At 35.0% G+C, this 26,115-nt stretch overlaps 1 protein-coding gene across 5 annotated transcripts in view; it reads right to left on the bottom strand.

Annotated features, from left to right (window-relative positions):
- Positions 1-2,485: 2,485 nt before the first annotated feature.
- Positions 2,486-26,115, bottom strand: part of KPNA1 (karyopherin subunit alpha 1) — a 97,326-nt gene continuing 73,696 nt past the window's right edge. For all 5 annotated transcript variants that reach the window (XM_074214653.1, XM_074214655.1, XM_074214652.1 and 2 more), the window contains exons 6-14: positions 22,421-22,552; positions 18,524-18,612; positions 17,903-18,002; positions 17,077-17,240; positions 14,268-14,346; positions 12,569-12,694; positions 10,934-11,061; positions 7,448-7,626; positions 2,486-4,726 (exon numbers count right to left, since the gene is read on the bottom strand). In XM_074214653.1, coding sequence (XP_074070754.1) covers positions 4,539-4,726; positions 7,448-7,626; positions 10,934-11,061; positions 12,569-12,694; positions 14,268-14,346; positions 17,077-17,240; positions 17,903-18,002; positions 18,524-18,612; positions 22,421-22,552 — 1,185 coding nt within the window. In that variant the 3' untranslated portion in view covers positions 2,486-4,538. The remainder of the gene's footprint in view (positions 4,727-7,447; positions 7,627-10,933; positions 11,062-12,568; positions 12,695-14,267; positions 14,347-17,076; positions 17,241-17,902; positions 18,003-18,523; positions 18,613-22,420; positions 22,553-26,115) is intronic.

Genomic DNA, 26,115 nt, shown 5'->3' on the forward strand with positions numbered 1-26,115 from the left:
CCAACTCTCAAATTCTGTAACTGTAGGACCTTTAAAGTCATCTCCTTCATTCCATCATTTTATAGATGTATAAAATGAAATGGATGCTGAGTTCTTCAAACTCAAGGAAGCCCTATTTGGTTACTTTTAGAAAGGAACTATTACCTATAAATATGGAATAGTAACAGGGCTCCTTGCAAAATCTAGACAATGTTCTTTATTGAACCATGCTGTTCTAGTGATGTTACAATTACTTTTAGAACTCTAGTTAAGTCAGATCTATGTAAATGTATGCACATAGATATGTAAAAATTATTACTTACCATACTACATGAAAAACATTTTTCATGTTGAAACCACTCTGCAGAAAAACTGTTTTATACTACTCAAGTCTCAGCTCAAGATGAACAGTACTTATCTTCTTCACTGCATCCAAAGAAGAAAAAGAACATGGCATACTTCTAACCTTAGAAAATCCCTTGTTAACATTATCCCCAAGCTCTGTTTAAATTTTGGTAATAATTTTACTCTAGTTAGCAAACTTAAAACTTGCCTGAAAGAAATGACAATAGAAGAGTTAAAGCATTATGTTTGAAGGAAATTTGATTTTGGAATATGAATTGTTTGGGCAAAAAAAAATCACTGAGAGTTAGGCTTTCTACTAATTCAAACTATGCCTTTAAAAAGATTTTCAGTTTTTCAGGTTCAGATCAGCTAGCTTATAAAGAAACAACTCAGTAATGTCACCAAATAGGTGACTTTTCCATGGCATGCAACTAAGAGTAAATGAAAACAAGGACAATGAAAGAGGAAGCAGTGAGTGATTAGTAATGATGAGAGAATTTCAAAGATTCATGGAAGTCTTATTTTACTTTTCCTGTCTACATGCACCATGTTTTCCCTGTTCTCTACTATTATAATCTTCCCTAGTTACAAGTTTCTCTAGATTATCATTGATATTCTCTCCATCTTGATCCTCACAATAAAATCTAACTGGAGTTATTCAGACCTGAAAGTTTGGGAAAAATAAACTTTCTTTTAAAACAGGGATAACTTGTGCCCAGAAGGATAATGTTGAGACTGGAGTCTTTACACAGTGTTGAAATGAACATACTTGGGTCATTCAATAATACATACATCAGAAAATAAAATTAATACATATGCTTCCTGTGACAGGCACTTTGTGGCTGGCTCAAAATAAGTGAATTAATGAAATGGTGAAATTACAAACTTTAGAAAACAAAAGTAGATCATAATTACCTCATTCATACCAACAATTACATATTGGTCCAAATATAGGCCAACTTTAAAAAATGAAACCTTTTTGAAAGGGAAAAAAATAACCACTGAAAAAAATCGCACAAAATTACTATTGAAAATGACTTCTTTGGAAGAAAATAAAGTACATAAAAAGGAGTCTTCATGTAATAACAAAGCAACACATCAAATTAGAAGGAACTCAGAAGAGTGGAAAACAGAATTGCAAACACTGGCATCTTTCCATTGGTGAGAGGAAGCAACTGCTATAAATAAATCATTCTCAGCTGTCCATTCTTTCCTTTTTCTCCTCTATACAACCCTCCCCCTCCTCTCAGTGCAGTCTTAGTTTGTTTTAAATCCTACTGTTTCATATGAACTACTATTTTCCCTCCCTCTCTTGACTATTTTACTCTAAACTACTGAACTCCATAGGGCCACCTCTAAACTGCAAGCCAACAAGCAGTGAAAAAATAGAACTTCCATCACAGGACAAAATTCAAGTTTTTCTTTCTTTCTTTTTTCTTTTTTTAGCTAGAGGGACTCCTATTAGAGATATCCTCCCACCATATTCTAAACCGTCCCCTCCAGCCTTGGGGATGTAGGGAAGGGAGGAAGAATTTCTGCAGTAAAATAATTTCTTCAAATTTATACAATGGTAATTTTGTTGTAAAGAACCTGAGGTAGCCCACGTCATAATTCACAAACCTGCTCCATTTCAGGGAAAAGAAAAATTCCCTTGTTTTGGACAGAAAGACGGAACACATTTTAAATGGACTCTTTGTTTTAATTCACTCATTTAGGCACCTGCCATTACTAGCAAAAATTCCCAACATACACTATTCTTACTAACTTAGGGGAAACAACTTTCTGCTGTGCTTTATATATATATATTTTCCATTCAAATTGGTTTACAAAATATGCTGTATTTTTGTACTGTCCAATAAAAGGTACATGATTTAAAACAGATCCTATAGAAATGACATGTTATCAGTAATTTACAATTTAAAAAAATCCAGCCACAAAAAAAAACGTCAAAGCTAAAAACAAGATTTTGCTACGAATCAGTGCTTCTATCACCCTTCTGAAAGAGAAGTTATTTTTAATGTGATGTAAAGGCAACATTGAAGATTTTCTTTAAATTAACCACCTAATTTATCCCTAAAATTACAAAGAATCAAAGTCCCTTTACAGGTCATTGCAGTAAACTAGATGTTCTTTCAGCACAAAGCAGCACTAGAGGAAATAACAGCTGTGGATGGAGTGAACTAGTTTTTCAGGGGCTGCTCCAAGATGAACATACACATATCAGACGTTATCCATCCAAGAGCACAGACACAAGTACAAACTGGATGTGAAAGAAGCCACGTGTCACACTTGGAACTGATAATGTCCACTGTCTTTGCATCTTTCTGGTCTGGATGACTTTTCAAAAACAATTTTTAGTCAGGTCATGTCAGGTAGCTGCTGTTGTTGGCTGCCAATGGTGAATAGCATCACGATGAGGTATGAAAGCTCTGCACATTCCACACACCCAGCAGAGCTCCCCCAGGGATATAGGGAAGCTCATCAATGGTAACTTTTGAAAATGTTTACTTTGGGGGTGACTATGAATCCTAGAAAACAAGAAAAAAATCCAAAGCTGTGTGAAAGGGCGTGTTCAGAAAGAGAAGTGAGCAGCTTTCCTTCAGAACCCATCGGCACAGAGGGGCAACAGCAAGTCTTCTCTGATGGCGTTCCAACACTGTATATGGATGGCCAACTAGCAGTGAGAAGAAACTATATTCAATTGGCGTTGGCATTAAGCTCCTTAGTTTTTTCATCCGAAGGTCCAGTTCAAACATGCTGTGGACCAGCTGAGGTACTGTTTGTTGATACAGATGGGGATCATCATACACGAAGCAGCACCTCACCAACACAGCCAGATATACATTAGCACTAATTCAAGGATTGCAGTACTAGTAAGGGGATGGAATAAAATTATCAGTGAAATTACAAGACAATCCATGCCCCCTTTCCAATTAAAACAGTGTTATGTTGAGAAAGTGGGTTTGTTGATTTTTTTTTGAGGGGGGAGGAGGACATAAGACTTAAGCTGTGGTCAGAACTGTATTTCACAGCTGGAAGAACCATAACACTATCCAGTTTTCCTGGTTATTTCCTTATTATTATTATTATTATTATTCCTGGTGTTAACATTAAAACAGATTAAAGATGGTCTAGGCTAAAAGAGTTGAATTTACAGCATGAATGTGTTAAGATCAAGCTGCCTAAGAACAATAACAACAAAATAATCCTCAAGCAATTTTTAAAAGAATGTTTTCTGACAGCCACAGAGAGTGAGAGCACCTAGGGAGAACTTCAATACCTTTAAGGACCTTAGTCAGGACCACAAAGCCTGAAACATTTCTTCATTAATGCAGAGACACTGCTTCTAGTCACATTGTGTTCAGGTCTGGGGAGATGTCATATAGATTTTAATTCTGGGAGTTCTCATAATAGCATTAAAAGTTAGCCACTTCAAAATCCTAAAATGTTCATGACCAAAGGGGAGCAACAGCCATATATGCCCCTTTATCCCTTTTCCTCTATGGGGTCCTGCAACCCAGATTGTGATATTTAGACTTTCTAGAATAAAAATGTCAATTCTTCATCACTTTTGACAACCAAAAAGCACATTCACCAGAGACTGAAGAAAAGGGGGCGCTGATGGCTTACTTTAATATCTGAAGAGTTGTATGGATGGGGGGGGTAGTAGGGAGTTCATCAATCTTAGTGAGGATTAATGCCAATTCACCAATATAACCAAAGGGATACGGTGGAAGAGCACAAGAACAGAACTCTGAAGTACACACAATGTGTCTACATCTCCTTTGACTTGCAAGCAAGATGTGTGGAATAAAAGATAAATGTTAGTATTATCTTTTGTCAGTATAATTTTTTTTCCATTTAAAGGGGAACAAGGGGGCAATATTTTTTTTCCAACAAAGGCAGGGATCCATATTAATTAATATAAATGTTCCCACACAACTCTTGTAAAATGTAAATGCCAATATCCAAAGCCTATGTTTTCCATAACAGGGTGGGCCATTCTGGTTATCCCTTTGTTAAAAGGGCATTCCACCACAAAGAGCCAGAGGTTTTCCAGATGTGTGTAAGAGAGCAGGTGCGCAAGGCAAGCAAATGAGCGCAAACAGTAAATGGAAAACATTGAGAAATTAGCTCCATGAGGGCTGTGGGCTCCACAAGAGGACTTGATCGAGTAGCCTGATCAGACACAGGAACTTAATAAGAATTTTGCTTCAAAGTTGGAAACCTTCCATGGGAGCCTCACACTGCTGGAAAATGTACTGCTGCTGGTCAAGATCAACTGAAGGTGCAATGCTGCTGTCCTCATCCTCTGTCCCAAAGTAATGCTCAATGAGATCAAAGGCCTTCTGATAGATTTCCTGGTTTTCATGACTCTGGAGGAATTCAATTTTATCCAAACCTGCAAACATTAAGTACAACAATGGTGAATGTGACAAGTGGATTCTATGAGACTATATGCTCCCCCAAGACATATCTTTACATAATATTAATATGTAATGTTTATATAGTATTAAAAGTGCTTTTCATATATTACACCTTATCTGATCCTCAGTCTCCTCACTGTGAGAAAACAAAAGAGGAAACAATTTTTTTAAAAAATGTCTACGGTGTAACAGGCACTGTTATATCTCATTTGAGATGTATTATTATCCCCATTTTTACAGATGAAAAAACTGAAGTCCAGGAATGGTAACCCAAAGTCATACACAAGAAACACTAGGTAGAGGAACTAGTATTTCAACCCAGGTGTTTTGAATACAGCATGCTCTACCTGAGCTATCTCTATTAACTTTTATCTAGTAGTCAAATATGATTTTCACTGGTATAATAAAATACTTATGAGGCTAATAATTGAGGGGTTTTTCTTGATATTTTGTATTATCCATCTGAAAATCACAGAAGAATAAATATGCTATGATACACAGAGTTCACTTGATGTAATTCCAGACCAACCACTTGGGAATAACATAGATTTACACAAGTGTGTAACTGTATCTGTTTACTAGGTCATTAGTCAAAAAAGGAAATGTACAGTGTCCTAATTTCTAACTAAGACTTCTGCTTATCATAATACCGTGCTGTTGTAGGGAATAGGAAGCAAAACTAAAAGCAAGTTTAACATACATGGTCCGTCGCCCACTCCCCCAAACCAGGCACATATATTATTAAGTGCTACACATAAACCAATTCTATACCAATTGAAGAAAAACATCCTGAACATGTATGGAAAATTTTTAAAGATTTAAGTTTTATTAAGCCTACAAACTTTGAAAAGACACAACCAATATCTGAAAAGATTATCTGCACAATGTTTATCACAAGTGATGTGTGACATAACATTTCTGCATTTAAATAACTATCTTCACAACAGATAGTATACTTAGTACCACTTCACACCTATCATATTAGTTAAGATGACAAAAAAGGAAAATGACCAATGTTGGAGAGGTTGTGGTTAAGATTGGGATATTAATGCACTGTTAGTGGAGTTGTGAATTAATCCAACCATTCTGGAGCACAATATGGAATATGTCCATAGAGCAATAAAACTGATCATGCCCTTTAACCCAGCAATAGCAATACTAGGCCTAAAAGCAAAAGAAATCATAAAAAAATAGGAAAAATTCCACATGTTCAAATATAGCAGTTCTTTTTTGTAGCAGCAAGGAATTCATGAGGGGATGCCCGTCAATTGGGAATGGCTGAACAAGTTGTAATATATGAATGTTATCAAGTACTACTGTTCTATAAGAAACCATGAATGGTCAAACTCTAGATAAGCATGGAACAAATTACACAGACTGAGCAAAGGGAGCAGAACCTAGAGAATACATTAAAAACAACACTGTGATTTGACCAACTATGATGGATGCAGCTTCTCTCAGTAGTCCAGAGATCTAGGAAAACTCTGGGAGATCTGTTAAGGACAATGTCATCCACATCCAGAGGGGGGAAAACCCAACGAAAAAAACCTCAGAGACTGAATGCATACTCTGTTCACTTTAAAAAAAAAATTCTCAACCCCCCCCCAAAAAAACCCCGTCTTTTATGTTTTCCTTCCTATCCCATAGTTTTCTTTCTTTAACCTTGGTCTTCATTCTTCATACACAAAATTACTAATATGTAGGCATATTGAACATGGGTATACATGTACAACTTTTTATTGGACTATTCTCTGCTGAGGGGGAATGGGAGGGTGTGGGAAAAATGTGCAACTTATGAATATGCTGGTGGATGAAAATTGAAAGACTATCATGACATGACATTAGAAAAATGAAAATAAAATAAAAAAGAGCACTCTTTCCTAATTATCACTGTAGAATAACATAAGATTTAAAGAGGGAAGGGACCTCAGAGATCATCTAGTCCAAAGACTAATGTTAAGTTGAAAATGTAAGACAGACAACACTTATGATGAGGAACTCAGAAACAAAAAAATACAGAAATGAACATATACATCAATAAAGAAGAATTTTTACTACTCTTTATGTTCTAGTTCAAAGGGTTATGTCCAATATTTCACAGTAATGTAGGCCTGACAGGTAATTGGGACACTCTGCCTTCTCAGTGACCCAATTATCAGAGTTTAAGGTAGCTGTCAGACTGATAGGCAAGTGTTAGGTATCAGAGGAATCAAAATTGGTCAGGAAATAAGATGGAAAGCAAAGAGCAGGATGAGCTATCCATAAACTATATAAGTTTCCAAGGACTATGATTGAATTTATGATTTCACTGATCCTAGAAACCATTTTATAAAGTCTGAGTGAGAAATTAAAGCTAAAAACCTGAGGAAAGTGTGGCCTTGGACAAAGTGAATTAATCTCACTGCCTTGCAAACAACAACAACAACAAAAACAGAAACAAAAGTCTGAGGTGGGTTCCAACTGTCAGAACAAAGAGTTGGCAAAAGGATAGGCTTGCCTTGTTCTTCTGGAAGGCAGATACAAGCTATCCAAATATCTACACTTGTTAAGAAAGCAAAACAGAAAGCAAGATAAGAAATAAAGGTAGGTTACAGAGTTAAGAGGTTAGTCAGAGAGGAAACTATGAATGTACTGCAAAGGTTAGAGACAGCATCAAAAGCAATTTCAAAGTCATCTACTACCAAATGATATCTTACCATATGCTTCCTCGATCAATGCACAGTAAGGGTTAATGCCATTGCCATTCCTCTTGGCTTCTTGCTCCCCAAGCCTCAGGATGTTTTCTAAGCCATTCAGGGCAACTTGTACAATCTTAGAGTCCATGACTGTGAGGAGATCACAGAGTGGTTTGATACAACCAAGTTCCACTAGGTACCTAAAAAAAAAGTAAAAAATACATTATTCAAACTAAGAAAGAGCTCAAAGCTCAGTTTCTCTGGATAATGTAATGCCTACACTGAGGGAGTCTTTAGTTAGACTAACTAAAAGAGATAAATAGATTATTAGTCATTATTTATCATATGAAGGCTTTGTTTGGTTTCTTAGCAGAAAAAACAACAAATACTTTTTCTGTTTTCCTGTTAACACTCTGAACATTACCATTTCTTTACTCCAGCTGTAACTGAAATGGTCCTTCAGGAGAAGAGTTGAATAAGGAGAAGGAAAGTGTGTAGGTGATTTGGAGGTGTTTGGATTAGTAAAAAGGAAGACATAAAGAAGGAAAAAGTATTGTTTGCAAGACAAAACAAGGTAAGAAAGAAAAGCTAAGTAACACAATTAGAGGGTAAAGTAAATTCTAAGAATGAACTGGTGGGTAGAGCAGATTGAAACAAACTTGGGAAGGTTGGGAAGAGGGAGGTGAAATAGACACAGACACGCAGACACAGACACACAGACACACACACAGAGTGTATAAAAATAAAAACAAAGTAATTTGGGGAGAGAGGACTTGCAGAGTATTGAGCAAGGTTTCCTGAAAATATAGAGTATCTAGATAATTATGCCATCTGATTCCTTCAGTTCTTTAAAAATGCACAGTATTAATCTAAGGTGACTGGACACCTAGTAGCAGTATTTGATATTCACTGAACTAAAAAAAATTTTGACTATGCAGATAGTTATTTCTTACTGTACATCATACACCCTCATACTTCAAGACATTTTCAATGTTTTACATGATTGCACATATATAATCCATATCAAATTATTTACTTTCTTAGGGAAGGGGGAGGTGATGGAAAGTGAGAAAAAATTTGGAACTCAATTTTTAAAAAAACTGGTCAACTTTCTGGAGAGTAGTTTGGAATCATGTGAAAAGGGCAACAAAAATGTGCATACCCTTTGATCCAGCAATACCATTACTTGGGTCTATACCCTAAAGAGATTATGAAAAAGAATAAAAACATCACTTGCACAAAAATATTCATAGCAGCCCTGTTTGTGGTGGCAAAAAATTGGAAATTAAGTAAATGTCCTTCAATTGGGGAATGGCTTAACAAACTATAGTATATGTGTGTCATGGAACACTATTATTCTATTAGAAACCAGGAGGATTCAGGGAAGCCTGGAGGGATTTGCATGAGATGCTGAGTGAGATGAGCAGAACCAGAAAAACACTGTACACCCTAACAGCAACATGGGGATGATGATCAACCTTGATGGACTTGCTCATTCCATCAGTGCAACCATCAGGGACAATTTGAGGCTATCTGCAATGGAGAATACCATCTGTATCCAAAGAAAGAATTATGGAGTTTGAACAAAGACCAAAGACTATTACTTTTAATTTAGAAAAAAGTGTTATCTTGTGTAATTTTGCTATTTCTTATACTTTATTTTTCTTAAGGAAATGATTTCCCTCTCATCACATTCAACTTAGATCAGTGTGTGCTATAGAAACAGTGTAAAGACTAACAGACTGCCTTCTGTGGGGGGGTGGGGGAGGGAAGCAAGATTAGGGGAAAAATTTTAAAACTCAAAATAAATAAAATCTTTCTTAAAAAACTGGTTAAAAATATTAAAATGTCTTATATGTAATTGGGAAAAAATACTTCTAAGAATTCTTCACTACATTTATCCAAGATACATCCTTTTTTCCTTCCCCCTTAGTAACTAATGTACCTCAAAAATCTTTTTTGGACCTTCTGGCATTGTAATCTCCCTTTTCCCTGAACTACTCTTCTTAGGTAATGATTAAGTGTCTAAGGCCAAATTTGAACTCAGGTCCTCAGAACCAAAAGGCCAGTGTTCTATCCACTGTGCCACTTAGCTGTCCTGCATTAATTCTTTTTTTAAAATTTATTTATTGTTGTACAGATTTTTTTATACATTACTAAAATATTCTTGTTTAAGAGTAAACATAATACCCATCCCCCCCCAAAAATAGAGACCCTCATGAGCAATAAATTAAAGAGAAGAAAATTAAAATTAAAAAAATAATAATAGGGGCAACTAACTAGGTGGTGCAGTGGACAGAGAACCTGTCCTGGAGCCAGGAGCTCCTGAGCCCAAATCCAGCCCCAGACAGCCAACAATCACCCAGCTGTGTGGCCCCCAGGCAAGCCCACCCACCCTGCAAATCCTCCCAAATAACAACAACAACAACAACAATAATAATGTGCTTCAGTCTGTGTTCCAACACCACCAGCTGTCGCAGGTGGATCACATTCTTTAGGATAAGTTTAGGATAAATCCAGCACAAAAGCTACATCCATATTTTTCCATCGTTACCATTGCTGATCACAACAAAAAAGACACTGTTTTAAAAGTACAAAATAATAAATGGTACAACTGCAATTAACATCTTTGGAAATCAAATTGGACCAGAAAAACAGGAAAGCATAGTTCTATTTAAGCAAAGATGTTCCTTCCCCTTATTTGGATAGCAGAATATCTGACCAAGATACAATGTTACAATTCAAAACGGAAGATACATGTGTGCTGATCAGAATCCATGAGATGAACGACCTAAATTATAAATGTAGCATCTGACTTCAGACTACTGTTACTTCTGTTTTGGGTTTCCTAACTCCTAAACTGTGAACTTATTTTCTTTTTTTTTTTTGGTTTTTGCAAGGCAACGGGTTAAGTGACTTGCCCAAGGCCACACAGCTAGGTAATTATTAAGTGTGTGAGGTTGAAGTTGAAGTCAGGTCTGGTGCTCTATCCACTGCGCCACCTAGCTGCCTCTGAACTTATTTTCAATCACAACATTACTACTAAAACCTAAAGAACTATAAATAAAATGAGACAGGCTTTAAAAGCTTTTCAAAGGTTAAGTTTCATATATTTTCATTATATTTCCAACAGACTCAAAACTTTCTTAAGTCTCCAGAAAAAGTTGGGCAATTCCTATGGGTATATCCCTTGCAATGATTCCAAACTATACCCTAATAAAATAATCCCCCGCTCTTCTCAAATGTTTTAAGTTTGTCAGGGATTGCGCTGAGTAATGGCTTTGATCAATCCTAGAAGAAGCATTTACCTAAATTTAGCTAGGACACAGTTGAAATGTATATTTAAGTACAGAACTGAAGTGACAATTCCCCTGAAAGTTAGGGATGTTTTGTTTTTATCTTCTTTTCTCTTACCTGCTGATATATAAGCCAACTCATTCACTCCCATAGAAACAGTGAAAGAGTAATTTCTTAAAATATAAAATACATTCCTATACAAGTACTTACTTTATCTGTTCGGCTGAACCCCCAGAAGTCGCATTTGTAATAGCCCAAGCAGCTTCTTTCCTTGTTCGGAACTCAGCAGTTTGTAATATGTTAATGAGAGCTGGAAAAATGTTGGCATCTATCACAGTCTGCAAAATAAAAATTGCAAGGATAAAAGATCACTGATGTCTATAGGAAAACTCCTTAATTATAGATCTTAATAGATTTTATAGATCTTACAGATTTTTAATGCCAACTACATCAACTAATTCCTTTTAGCCAGAAAAAGTGACTTTGTCTTAACCTTCTTCAAAACAATCCATAACATAACACTCTGAAACTTGTCTTTTTTTAGTATTCCCAGGGCTTATCCAGCATCATGCCTCATGTGTAGTAGGTACTTAAATCAACCTTGATTGGATTACACTGAGTATAACATTTTTTTCTTCCATTCTCTTCCTACCTCTCTTATGCTTACTTTTCATTTATTCATTCTTTCTTCTACTTATCTCTAAAGTAGGGAAGAGAAGGGGAAAAATAGCATTTATATAATGCTTTCTCTGTACCAGACACTGCATTAACTTAAACGATTTTTACAAATATTATCTCATTTGATCCTCAGAACCAGCATGGGAGGTAGATGTTAATATTGTGTTCATTTTACAGATGAGGAAATGGAGGCAAATAGAGGTTAAGTGATTTATTTAGGATCTTATATAGCAATGAGTATCTGAGAGAGACTGGATTTGGACTCTTTTCTTGACTTCAGGCCTAGTGCTTTATCCACTATACTACTAAATGCCTACAAACATTTTCTAATTCAAATGGACTACAAGATTAAGTTCTTTGTTCTTTCCCCTTACTCTCACTCTTGTTTTTGTTCATTCATTCAGTTGTGTCTGACTCTTTGGACCTTGTGGAACACAGTATGCTATTACTATCCATGAGGTTTTTCTTGGCAGAGTCCCACTCTATTTTAACATATTTGACTATAATCACTATTCATTTTGATTTTTCCCCAAACCTATACCTATACTCCTAGCCTTTTACATTATCTGCCTAATACAATGTCAAAACTATCATCTTTTCTATCCCTAACCTTCCAAGCCAAGCTCTTACTTTGCACTCAGCTTTACTCTAATAACCTAATCTGTCTCCCTACCCCCAACTCATCCTGTATGGTATATATCCCTAAAGTACTATTCCTAAAATGATATTCTTATCATGTCACTCCTTTATTTAAGAACTTAAAATGTCCTAAATGTAACTAAGTCTTACATTTATGGTTTTTCCATCAATAGGTCTCATTTTTATCTATTCAATCCTATCAATTAAAGACCCTCTAAAATCAAAAAATCATGGATTCCAAGGGTACTATACAGACATTCCCCCACCCCAAAAGAAATTTGCAAAGGAAATCTTCAAAAGTCTTGAATTCCACAGATGACAGGATACGAAGTGAGATATAATCCCTAAAGGAAGACCAAAGTTTCAAAAAAGGGCTGGAACATTAAACATTAGGTATATGAGAATAAATAAAAGCATGTTATATTTATTGTTAGTACTCAAGGAAAAACAATCATTTAATATTTATTTATTCTCATTAATGAACCTTGGTGAAAGCTGTGAAATTTAACTTGTGATTCCTGGTATTACCTGGATCTGAGCCCTGTTTCCAGCTGTTATATTAGATATTGTCCAACAGGCTTCTTTTTTGATAGATTCCTTTGGGCTACTGAGTAAATGCAATAAACTCTGCAGAGCTGAGCAATTCAAAATTACCTAAAAAAAGTCATTTGGAAATATTTTTTATTATAACATACAAATACAAGTGATCCCTTAATTTTTAGGACTAACCTAGGTGAAATTAGACTAAGATAAGTCTACTTCTCTTCATCTAACATTTCAGATAATGCTTTTAAAACCAAATATTTACTCAAAACTATTTCAAAAAAGTATTAGTTTTGAATATTATTTCATTGTAACGCATTCTCCACTGGTAAAGTTATGCTTAAGAAAATATAGGAAAGGGGACTAACAATATAAAATATAATGTGAATCAATCTTTATCCAAAGTTCACAAACATGGATTTTATATATGTGAAATAGGAGTGCCCTTCAGCATGGTGGCAAATATTATTTATAGCTAATACATTTATTAATTAAGATCAAGTCACCTACCTGCCCCTGGCATATCAAAACAGAATATAGCTGGATATATAACTTGAGCGGTCAGAAAAGCTAAGACTTTTTTTTTTAAATAGATGGTTAGTCATCATATGATGAAGGAAAATTAACCCACAAATCAACCAATTCAATGACCACCTAGCAGGACATTATGCTAGATTAATGTTTGGAGGATATGGGGAGGCAGGGAATATAAAATATAAAGATCTATTTAAAAGATAGTCTCTTCTCTTAAAGATCTTACAAAAAGAATTTAGATGTGCCCATTTAAAGCTAAACAGCAATACAAAGTTTTTACGAAAGTTGTAAACATTTTAAGGACTGGTCAGAGAAAGCAGAAGAGGCATTATTTATAGTATCAGGGGATTTTAAGAATTGGAAAATGCCTCAGAGATTAGTTCAATTCCCTGATTTTATAATTGAAATTAAGGTGTCCAAGAGTTAAGGTAATTTGTTCAGTGTTATAAAGCACACAGTAGATTCTGGATTCAAAGCCAGTTCTAACTCCCAATCTAGTGCTCCTTCTAGATTTTTGGAGATTAACAAGATTTCATAGGTAATCTTAGGGAAGGTACTCCATAAAATTGAAAAGACCAAACAAAGGGAAATAAGGTAGAATGGCATTTTCTGAACACGCTGACAACAAAAAAAGGTTTTGTAAGGGAATCAATCCTTTTGCTCCATTATCTTCAATCTTTTACTCTCCAGTGGCAAAAGGAAATGCTGCTGCCATAACTAGTTGAAGTACATAATTGAGTGCTTTTAGCTTAAAAGAGAGGTTGGCTACCCAAAGATGAATTTATATAGGAACCAAGAAAACAGCAAAAGATGTAGCCACTAAAACAGAATTATTAACTATGATGGAAGGCTTGGAAAGCAGCTTTCTATACTAAACCTTCAATGTAGCAAACATAAAAGGAAAAAAGCTAGGCATCACTACTACAACAGCATAGGATTCATTATACATTACATTTGTGTAAATATTGTGCAAAAAAAAGGGTAATTTTTACTCCATTCCCCCCAGTAGAATGTAAGATCCTTGAGGGAAGGGACTTGAATTTTTTTGCCTTTGCTTCCCCATTGCTTAATATAATTCTTCAAATAAATAGTAGGTATATAATTATTTCTCATTAAAACTGGAAGTGTACATGGCTAAGTTTGATCATACCTGTGTCTGAACATCATCACCTGTAACAATATTTCCTACAGCCCGTAAAGCAGGGGAAACCACCTTGTAGTCATTATGCCTGCAATTATAAAAAGATTTCATTTTCACAACAATTTTTTAAATATGATCCATCCATTAATGTTTCGTATTGTGCAATCTCATCATGAAATTAAGGTGACCCTTTGCTCCTGAAACTGTCAAGATTTGTATAGGATGGATCTAGCAGCCTTTACCTATCTGAAAAGGTTTAAATCACAGGCCTAAAAGAGATTTGCCCCATTTAGCACTAAAGGACCAGAATTTAAGAATATCTTCAAGGTTTAACCAAGCTGCCTCAAATGACACTGCATTTTTAAAAATTAATAAGGCAAAAAAACCCCTAAAAACATACTGATGAAATGTTTATTTCAAAGAAAAATTCTAATATCTGCTTGTAATTGCTCTTAAAATACATTTGCAGAGATAAGAAAAATTGTAGCAAAGGGCTAGCTAAGTGGAGCAAGTTTTACCACCAGAAGACTGGTCACCAAGTGAACTTCTTTTGGTTTCAGGTCCTCATAAAAGCATTAAGAATGGAGTGATTATCTGTCTACCCCTCCTCTTTCCTATTTTTCTTAGGGCTTAATTCCCTAAAGCACTGTAGAGATTAGAGAAGAAAGGGCCCTTTAGGTCACTAGGTAATTCCTAAAGCCATGATGAATGCTTATACCATATGGGTTTCAGTTTTTCTTCATCTATAAAATAAAGGAACTAGAGCAGATAATCTCTAAGGATCAGTTCCAGCTCTACATCCTAGTCTCTTGAATATATCTGAAGAATCTATCATTTCTCTCAATAGCCTATTCCAGTGTTTTAATAACTTTAAGTGAAGGTCCTTATAATTAAAAATCTTCATGCTTTAATTTAAATCTATTTTCTCCCATTTAGTCCTTAAGGTCTGAGGAATGTTCCCCTCATAAAACTTATGTCTGATGACAGTAACTGAATCGTCTCTTAATTTTTTTTTAGAAAAGCCCGATTCTGTGAATCTTCTGTTACTTATCTTCCCATTCATTTAGTTATATTTATAACCCTTTTAGAAGCATATAGGAAAAAAACCCTCAGATTATATTGTTTTCTTAATCCTCGACTATAGAATATAAATGAAAGACTAGTTCCTATACACTGAGATTTATAACCTCACATACAGTAGCACTATACTGTTTCAAATGTAGCTTACAGTCAAATATGCCTAACAGGAGAATTTCATATAGCCTTGTAGGGTAGTTTCTTAATTGTTTAAGTCAAGAGTATTAGCAGTCTAGATCATCTACAAATTCAAAAAACACATTCTCAAATTCAAGTGATCAATAAAAACAGCAAACAGAAATGACAAATACATTTCTTATGTCTCACTAATTAATGAGTAGCACAAAACATAGATTAAGACAGAAATAAGATCTAATATTAGTTACCAGTTATAACCAACATCAAGGCACCTATGCTTTGTGTGAGATTAAAAAAAAATGAATGTTCACTTTTTAGTGGTATCATAGAGGGGTTGAGTTGTCTGGTGAGTTGTTTTTGTTCACCCTACTAGGATACACAATTACTCATATGACATTTTTATTTCTTATAGACTGAAGTCCTGGCAAAGCAAGAATATTTAACTGGGTCCAAACAACCACAAATAAGTACATGAAATTTTCCCCCTTTTGTAAAAGCAGATGTGAGGTTTGCTTTTACTAAAAATTTTCAGTACACCCACAGTTCTTCATCAATCAGAAATACATACTATGGGGATTATGAACATGTCATTGACAATAGGGGATAAGGAATGAAAAATGCTCTCTACTATATAAGTAACCTTCTCTGAAACATCTAGTCTTAAAAAGAGTTGCCTGAACACTGAGAGATTAAAGAAACTGCCCAGGTACACAGTCTATACATATACAGGACGATCAATGTAATCTTTTTGTTTTGATTTATTTTTAGCAAGGCATTGGAGTTAAGTGACTTGCCCAAGGTCACACAAGTAATTATTGAGTGTATAAGGTCATATTTGAACTCAGGTTCTCCTGACTCCAAGGTCAGTACTCTATCCATCGTACCACCTAAATGCTCCTTTCAATGTAATTTTAAATTTATAATTGGACTAATCCACTGCACCACCTAGCCACCCCAAATATCCCTTCTGAAAAACGTCAACTGAATCTAGCTGTATAACATTCTCTGGAGGCAAAGCTTTAAAAGAATCTTAAGCATAAAGAGGGCTATAAAATAGTAACCACCATGAATTTTCTGCTTTCCCTGAAAATCAAAAACTTTCAGAGTCATGTAAGAACAAAAAATATTCCCTAACAAAGCTGTAATAGTGATGTTAATTATTTCAAGGTGACAGTTGTTGGAAGAATAGGATATCCTATGATATTAGCTTAGAATTCTCTCCTACCTTCTACTGATCTTTGAAATCTTCAGGAAGGGAAACAGCATGTGAGAGCTATAAGCTGAATGGTGATGGCTAGAGAGTACACTCCTCTCTCTGTGTTCTTTTGGGGAATGGCACACCCCTGCCTCACTGCCTGGGTCTATAAAATATGGCCCTAGGGCACAAAAGCATGTAGCAGTCCTCTTTTTTGACCCTACATCCTACTAAAGACAACAAATAAGGGCTTAAAGGTTGTAACCATGAACAACCCAAGGATGGAGCACACATATAAACAGGGCAAACAAGAAACTTTCCCCCCTGAATTAATAATATACCAGTACTTGCAACCAAATAAAAACTTCTAAACATTAATTAAAAGATTAATAGATATTAAGTTCTTACATCAGTAGCTCCACTAGTCTCCTACATACTCCTGCATCAATTACTGCTTGAATTTTATCATTGGGTCCATCTGATAGATATGATAGTGCCCAGCACGCGTCGGCTAGCACATCAGTGTCATTAACAAAGAGCAACCAAGAAAGTACATTCAGACAGGGGGAAACCTGCAAAAAGAAGATGATGTGAGTTGTGAAAATTCAATTTCAAGTGTAAGTCAAGAAGAATACTCAAGAAAGTAAACTTCATGTACCTGATCAACTACAGGGCAAACTGTGCTTCTAAGTCTAAGAAGCAAAAGCTATGGCCTTTTCTCCCTTGAATGCTACACAGTATCCTGGCATTATAAAGCTTGCTTTTTGGAAGCAGAAAAACATCATGTGGTAGAAACTCACGTACCTCAACTTTAGTGACATTTCTAGAAAGCCAAGTTATTTTCAAACTTAAATTTCTGAAAAGGCTTCAATGAGGACTAGAGCCAAGAAACTTTACATTTACGTTAATGTACTTATAAAAGACAAAAATAAAAACCTCAAAAGTTTCTAAGGTTTCTAATTAAGAAACCGTAAATAGAGGTTAAATTCACTTGATAAAAACAGTAGTCTTGCAAAAGGGAAACTCTCAGTTTTCTTTACAAATAGGTAATAGTATAAAATATTTTCAAATGATTTTTAAATGTTGATCTCACACACACACACACACACACACACACACACACACACACACACACACACACAATCACTATTCCTTTCCTCTTTCACATATGAAATTGGTCTGTTTTTTCTCTATGAGCTTTTTCTGTAATTCTCAATTTTTCACAAATATGTACCTTTGCAAAATCTGGAGATGGATTTTTCCCTCTGCAGAGATTAGACAAGGCCCATACTGCATTCCGAGTCATGGTCAGACGGTTCTGCTTTGAAAGCAGCCTACAGGAACACAAAAAATTAAAATGTAATTCTTGGTCAAGGAGGGGAAAGGAAAATTTTTGCTTGTATTGAATAAATAAAGATTTGCTTCTCTACAGCAGTGAAATAAACTTCATTAATTTGGACTATATAAATTCAGAATTCAAGGTCACAGTATTATAACAGTTATAACAACTACTACTATGACAAAGCACTTTAAGGTATTAAAAAAACACTTTATATACATTCTCACATGATCTATAACCCTGAAGTAGATACCACAATTCCCGTATGTACAGATGAGGAAACTGAGGCTTAAAGAAGTAAAGTGACCTACCCCTGGTCAAAGAATTAGCACCAAAAGTCGGACATGAATCTAGGCCTCTTCTGCCTCCACAAACAGTACTCTTTCCACTATCCCATTATGCCTCAACTAGAAAGTAGGAGATCTAAAATTATTTCCAAAGCTATGGTGGATTGTGGGCACACAGAAATGTTTTCCTTCTTTCAAAACTTTGAACTCAAGCACAAATGATACTCACTGCAATAGAGGGGGGAGAATGTTGCAGTCTAACACATAGTCCCTACACATGGTGCTGTCTCCAGCGATATTACCAAGAGCCCAGACTGCCTGTGAAAGAAGGATTGGTTAGTAAAGAGTTTCACAGAAGATTAATTCCATCTTAATAAGAGGTAGATGCTACCATTACCTATTAATGTATCGCTCCTATGTTAGCCACCTATTACATTACACTAAAAATACATGATGACATTCATTTCATGACTAGCAAGTGGAGGACAGAAGGGCCTGGCGTGCTATGGTCCATGGGGTCACGAAGAGTCGGACACGACTGAACAACAACAACAACAAAGTGGATCTGATGACAAAGATTCACATTTCTAGGGGGAAAGAAGAAGGAAGGAAACAAACAAGAATAGATTGAGCACATTCCGTGTGCCAGGCATTGTTCCTAGCACTGGGGATACAGATACAAGCAAAACGACAGTTCCTGACTCAAGGAATTGTATTCTATTAGGGAAGGATAACACACAAAAGGGAAATGAAAAGTAGGAATGGGAGATGGAGGGAACAATAATAATCAACCTACAGTGTGAATTACATATTAGTACCATATAGTTATTAAAGAACACATTTCTTGCTTCTATTAATAATCAATGTTTTCAGAAAACAGATTTTTGTAATGGGATTAAGAAGTGTCTTTTAAAAAATCAAAACATAATTGTTTAAATTATTTTAAAATGTCTTTAAAAACAGGCATTAAAGAGATAGCTAAAATTAAAAGTATTCAACCATTTTTTAAAAAACTTGAATTAATTTGACCATGGTTTAAAACCTGAAGGAATCTTTTTTTTTAACAAAAAAGTACATTTTTAATGTGTTTTCTCAAATTCAAAACTTACCTAGTCTCTCTTTCTTCCCTTCTGACTCAAAAGGAAAAAAATATTCCAATATTTAGGATTATTTCCACCATTATCTTAGACTTGATTCTATCCTTTCCCCTGCCTCCCCTCAGAAACTTGATTCAGCATTCATTTCTTTCTTGGACATTTTTATTATACATCCTGTAATACCCCAATAGTCAGCTAAAAATTCTTGAGAAAAAAATAGTCTACCCTTCATATGAAATGATGAAGACTAAAGGGAAAGAATAACAGAACTAAAAGAGAAATATTGACACGAGCTAAAAAACAACTGAACTAAGTCTAGGGCAATAACTAAAATTATGGTCCTATACATGAAATCATCTCACTAAAAAGGAAATATGTTTTAAGTATAATATGTTGCAAATGCTCTGTTGGTTAGCTTTTATTTTTTTTGCTAAAAGGGAGGGAGAGCTCAAGGAAGGAGATGAACAGTAGGAAATGACTGAAATTATTTTAAAAATAAAAAGCAACAATAATACATTTTTTTCTAAAAAAATAAAATCTAAATTCCATGCCTTCACTTCTCTACCATTCAACTCTACTCATGCCTAGTTTTCTTCCATGCTCCTTTTACTGAAACTTGTTCTGAACCATCAAACTAATGACATTCAAATGGGCTCCTTCTGCCTCTCCCTGTCTCCCAACATCTTAAACTTATTTTTATTTATTTATTGTATCTTCTTATCAGATTCACCTCCAAATATATTGTTTCTCTCTGTTATGCAAAGAGTCTTTTATGGTTTAAAAAAAAAAGAAAGAGGGGGCGGCTAGGTGGCGCAGTGGATAAAGCACCAGCCCTGGAGTCAGGAGTACCTGGGTTCAAATCCGGTCTCAGACACTTAATAATTACCTAGCCATGTGGCTTTGGGCAAGCAAAAAAAAAAAAACCTAAAAAAAAGAATCAACAAAAACAGCATATCTGCTGAATCCAATGGTGACAATTTCCATTTTATGTTATATTTACCAATTTGCTACATTTCTCTTGTGATTAAGTTTTGGGAGCAATTTTTCCCATGGTGCAATGCTTTGGTCATTTTTCCCTATTTTCCAACGACATCTTTAATTACTACCTTGCAAGGAATTTAGTCTCTTCCGAATTCTTTGTTTTTTTGGCAAGGCAATAGAATTAAGTGATTTGCTAAAGGTCACACGGCTAGGCAATTGTTAAGTATCTGAGGCCAAATTTGACCTCAGGTTCTCCTGACTCCAGGATATCCCTCCAACTAATTTTCACAAGGACAAGAAACAACAGTTCAAAAAAACTAAATTTACTCCTTATGATTTTTTTTCTGAATTTCTATCAATTTACACTTTTAACAGAATAACCCAGACAACCAGGTTTAAAATCTTTGATTCATCCCTGTCCATCATCTTCCACATCTAATTAACTGTCAAGTACTGCCAAACACCATCATCTTTCTAGTATCCTTTTATTCTCTCCTCTTACTGCCACCATTCCAGTGAAGGTTTTAATTCAGTTTAATTACTTAACCTTCCTGATTCTCTCTCCTTTATAATAAAGTATATCATTTCCATATTTAGTATTCTAACACAAAGATTTGGTTATTTTTTTGTTTGCTTGTTTTTTGTTTTTTTTAGGTTCTTGCAAGGCAAATGGGGGTTAAGTGGCTTGCCCAAGGTCACACAGCTAGGTAATTATTAAGTGTCTGAGGCCGGATCTGAACTCAGATACTCCTGACTCCAGGGCTGGTGCTCTATCCACTGTGCCACCCAGCCATGCCAGATTTGGTTATTTTTGTCCTCTGTTCAAAACTCTTCAAGGTCTCCAACTAAGCAAAACCCATCTCCTCACAGTAAGAAAGACTTGAAAATACTTCACTGCCCAATTTATGGCCTTTTCTTTGCCATCTGGTTTTCTTCAAGTCTTAACTAAAGATCCTCTACAAGAAGCCTTTCCAAGTATCCTTAAATATAGTGCTTTCTCTGAGACTATCCACAATTCACCTGCATTTACCTTGCTTAATTGTTATCTGTATATTGTCTCCTCCATTAAACTGTAAGCCCTTAAGAGGAGGGGGTTGCTTTGCTTTTTTTTTTGTATCTACATTCAACCATATCAGACATTCTTAACTAGAAGGACTGGAATTTAAGATTACTTCAAAGGACCAAAATGTATCAATTAACAATGCATGTAATGCATGTTTACACACACACACACACACACACACACACACACACACACTCTAACACACAGATAAAACAGTAGTATGAAAATTTTTATTTCAAAGTAAATATTTTATATATTATTTTAAATTATATATATTTATAATATTTTTGCATCAATTAGTCATAATTGTTTTTTAAAGGTCAATTTTTTTGGAAGACCAGATAATTACATAAAGGTCCCAATATAATAGATCTATAATTCTGTATAGGTACTCTATATCTACTACATAGAATTCTTTATAGGTACTCAATTCTAAATAGTATAACTATTATACATAAAAATATGAAAATGAGAGCATTTTTGCTAAATTGGTTGAAACAATCAATTTTATGTTTCATAAAATTTTTTGCTCAAAAGAATTCAAACATTCCAGATCTGAAATAGTTTCTATTGTTTTGTTTTGTTTTTTAGGTTTTTTCCAAGGCAAATGGGGTTAAGTGGCTTGCCCAAGGCCACATGGCTAGGTAATTATTAAGTGTCTGAGACCGGATTTGAACCCAGGTAATCCTGACTCCAAGGCCAGTGCTTTATCCACTACGCCACCTAGCCGCCCCTGAAATAGTTTTTAAATTGGTAAACATATTATCATTCATTCCTATTGTGCTTTAAGTCTTAAGTTTTCATTTCAGCTAATAATGGGTTTATAAAACAGCCACCTCTAAGAAACTGAGTTGATGCGGATTTTATTTTTATAAAATTCCATTTAAATAAGGTTGAAGGGAAAATTTATTCCAGGACCAAAGCCTGATTATTTTTTTAACTAAACAATTTTAATTCTTTTATTTTATTTTTGTTTTTTCTTTACCTGCTCCTGTACATCTTCAAATTCGGAGCTGAGCAGCTCTATGAAGATTGGCACAGCTCCTGCTTGAATCACAATTCGAGTCTGAAGAGAATTCCCTGAAGCAATATTTGTCAGCACCCAAGCTGATTCAAACTATAAAAATAAAAATTTTTTTTCATTGGTACAATTCACAACTTATACAACATGTAGAACACTCAAGAGCTTCTTTACAGAGAAACAATAATAGGTAACATTATTAACAATGATTTTCAGCATGTTATGGGTATTATACAAACAAAATGATATTCTAAAACTAAGAACTCACAAACTAAAGTAACATTGTGGTCTTTCATACCATTTCAATGAATTACCAACTATAATTTTGCTGGATTCAAATCATCTGACTCTATGCCATTTGGTCCATCAGGATTTTCTACTCACCCTGATGTCGACTCCTCCAATTAGAATGTTAGTTCCGTGACAGGCAGGACAGCCTGTATTTTCATATGCCCCACACTTAGCATAGTCCTTGGCATACAATAAGTGCTTAAAAATGCTTTGTTCATTCATTCAACATATAGGATGACTTAATTTTAAGATTAAGAAGGAGTTAAAACTAATTCAAAACAAGGGCTTGGGGAGGGAATAGCAGTGTAAAAAGTTTAAAGTAATGGCAGCAAGAAAAAACATAAAATGATAATTAGGTTAAAGATAACAATAACAGAGATGAAGTGAAAGAAAAGGATGGCCTTCTAGTAACGAGAAAGTTCTGAAATATGAAATATAAGAATAAATTAAGACAAGAGTATATTGTATAAATTATTACAGGGCAAAACTCCTGGTCTAAATAGATTTGAATTCTTTCAAACTTTAAAGAACAATAACTATAGTGCATAAATTATTCTCCAAATTCTTGAATGCTCTACCAAAATCCTTTTCATGAGACAAACGTAGTCCTATTATCTAAGTGAAGTAAAGACAAAGCAATAAAAGAGAACAAAAGATCATATCATTAATGAATAGCAAATGAAAAATTTTAAATAAAGTGTTGGCAAAAAGATTAGAGTTTCTAATCCAAATGAACATCTAAAATCAAATTAGATTTATACAAGGACACAAAGATGGTTCAATATTAGGGAAACGATATAACTAATCACACTGAAAATAAAACCAACCCAAACCTCAAGATTATCTCAATATATATGTGTATATACACACACACACACACACACACACACACACACACACACACATATACATATATATATATAAAAAGGCCTATGACAAAGTATACCATATATTTATAAAGTAAGTTTTAAAAATGTTGATTACATGTATCTAACTAAAACCCAAAGTAAGCAGAGCAAAAACGTTTTCCCAATAAATACAAGAGAGAAGAAATAAAGTCCACTTTCCCAGCTATTATTTGACATAGATCTAGAAATAACAACAAAAGGCACAAAGATAGGCAAAAAGATGTCAAAACTATCTGTTAGCAGACATCAGTTTATTTAGAATACTAAGAAACTGAGACAATTAGCTTCAGTAAAGTTGTAGATTAAAATAAAGTAGTGGCGAGGCAAGGAGGGTTACAACTAAAGCAGGGTGCTATGGATACAAGGATGAATTTGGAGTCAGAGGATCTGGAATTGAATTCAGGTTCTGCCACTTAGCATCTGTGAGACACTGATAAGTCAAAAGAAGATCCACATATTCAGCATGATACAATTCCAAGAATACTGGATTTGGCATCAAAAGTATCTGGCTAAAAAAAAAGAAAAAGAAAAAGTATCTGGCTTTGCCACTACTTACTACCAATGTGACTTTGGCCAAGTCACTTAACCTTTCTGGGTTTCTTCGTCTGTAAAATTGAGGGAACTGGCCTAGACCAATTACATCAAGCTGAAATAGAATTGGATCCTTGCTGGCTGCAAAATGACTTAGAAAACCACAAATAAATATGTTGTATTATATTTTATTCATCTTACTAACTGTTTGCCAATTACATTGTTTTTAGGGTTTTTTTTGTAAGGCAAATGGGGTTAAGAGGCTTGCCCAAGGCCACACAGCTAGGTAATTATTAAGTGTCTGAGACCGGATTTGAACCCAGGTACTCCTCACTCCAGGGCCGGTGCTTTGTCCACTACGCCACCTAGCTGCCCCTGCCAATTACATTTTAATCTAGTTTGTCCAATGGGATTGTGAACAACCCTCAAACTTGAAACCTCTGGTCTAAATGACCTCTAAGGTCCCTTCTTGTTCTAAATCTATGAGCCTATTATCCTGAAATAAATTTATCTAGTAGATATAATAGAAAATAGGATAAGCAGCCTTCTCCCTGACTAGTCAATTCAATTCAATTCCTCTGCTCCCTGAAAATGGGGGGGGGGCGGGCGGGGAACATGAGTCTTAATCGATTGGTATAGCTGTCATTTCCTTTTAATAAAGGGTATGGTTCATTCCATCCATAGAGGAAATCTGTTATCACTGGGTCATCTATATATCTGTAATGGAGCATATATTTACTGAGGATGATAGGCTATTCCAGCCAGTATATAACCATTTCATTATCAAAATTGCTAATGTTTGGGGAGTACATTTATTTGTGTTCAATCACATAACATCTCCACTTTATCACTCACTGAACATGTCTAACCTTTGAACAATATGGCTTTCATTCTGATTCTTAACCCAACCTTGACTGAGTTTGTCTTCTTACTCATCTATCTTTTGACACTTCTTCAGCAGCTGGCAAAGCTAACCACCGACTCTTCTTGGATTAATGCTACTCTTACCTTGGTTTAAGGAATCACTGGACTCTCAAGTTTCTTGCTTCTTCTTAGGTGGACTCTGTTGCCCTATCCCTCTTATAGTGGCATTCCCTAAGGTCTTGAGATTTCCTTGCTCTCTCCTTTTTTTCTCCCCTCTAATCTACTGTTCTCCCCTCTTACCCATTCTTACAAATTGACTTTAATACAGATGATTCCTAATCTTTCCTCTGGTCTCTTGAATAAGACAAAAATTTACAACTATGTACTCAATCACTCTGCTTGGATGTTCTAGCAACATGCAAAATCAGTATATTTAGAACCAATTCCTCGTTTCCCCCAAACCTGCTTTTTCCTTCTAGTTATCTGTTTTTGTTAATTACGCTTTTTTAAAAAAAAATAGTCCTTTACAGTTTACAAAGACTTTCCTTAACACATTTTTTAAAAGGCAGAAATTGAAGCTCAGGAAAGTAAAATGTTCATGTTCACATAGCTAGTAGAGCAAAATCATTCTCTAAGTTTTCTTACTGCCCAGTCAATCCCAGCCATTTTAGCCTTTAATGCTATCCTTGCTTCTTCTTCCTATCTTGCATAATATTTTAGTCTCTAAGATTTTTCAATTTTTGCATATCGACAGGATGCTCATCAATTGGGAAATGGCTGAACAAGTTATGGTAAATGAACTATAGTTCTATAAGAAATTATGAGTGGTTAAATTTTAGATAAACATACAAAGAATTACATGAACTGATGCTGAGTGAAGTAAGTAGAACCAAGAGAACATAGTGCACATTAACAATAACACTATGAGATGACCAACTATAATATTTGCAGCCCCTCTCAGAAGTTCAGAGAGCAAGGACAACCCTGAAAGACCTGCTATGGACAATGCCATCCACATCCAGAGGGGGTAAAAACCACAGAATCTGAATGCATACTAGTAAAACT

Source organism: Macrotis lagotis, chromosome 1, assembly GCF_037893015.1.
Source record: "Macrotis lagotis isolate mMagLag1 chromosome 1, bilby.v1.9.chrom.fasta, whole genome shotgun sequence".
NCBI lineage: Eukaryota > Metazoa > Chordata > Mammalia > Peramelemorphia > Peramelidae > Macrotis > Macrotis lagotis.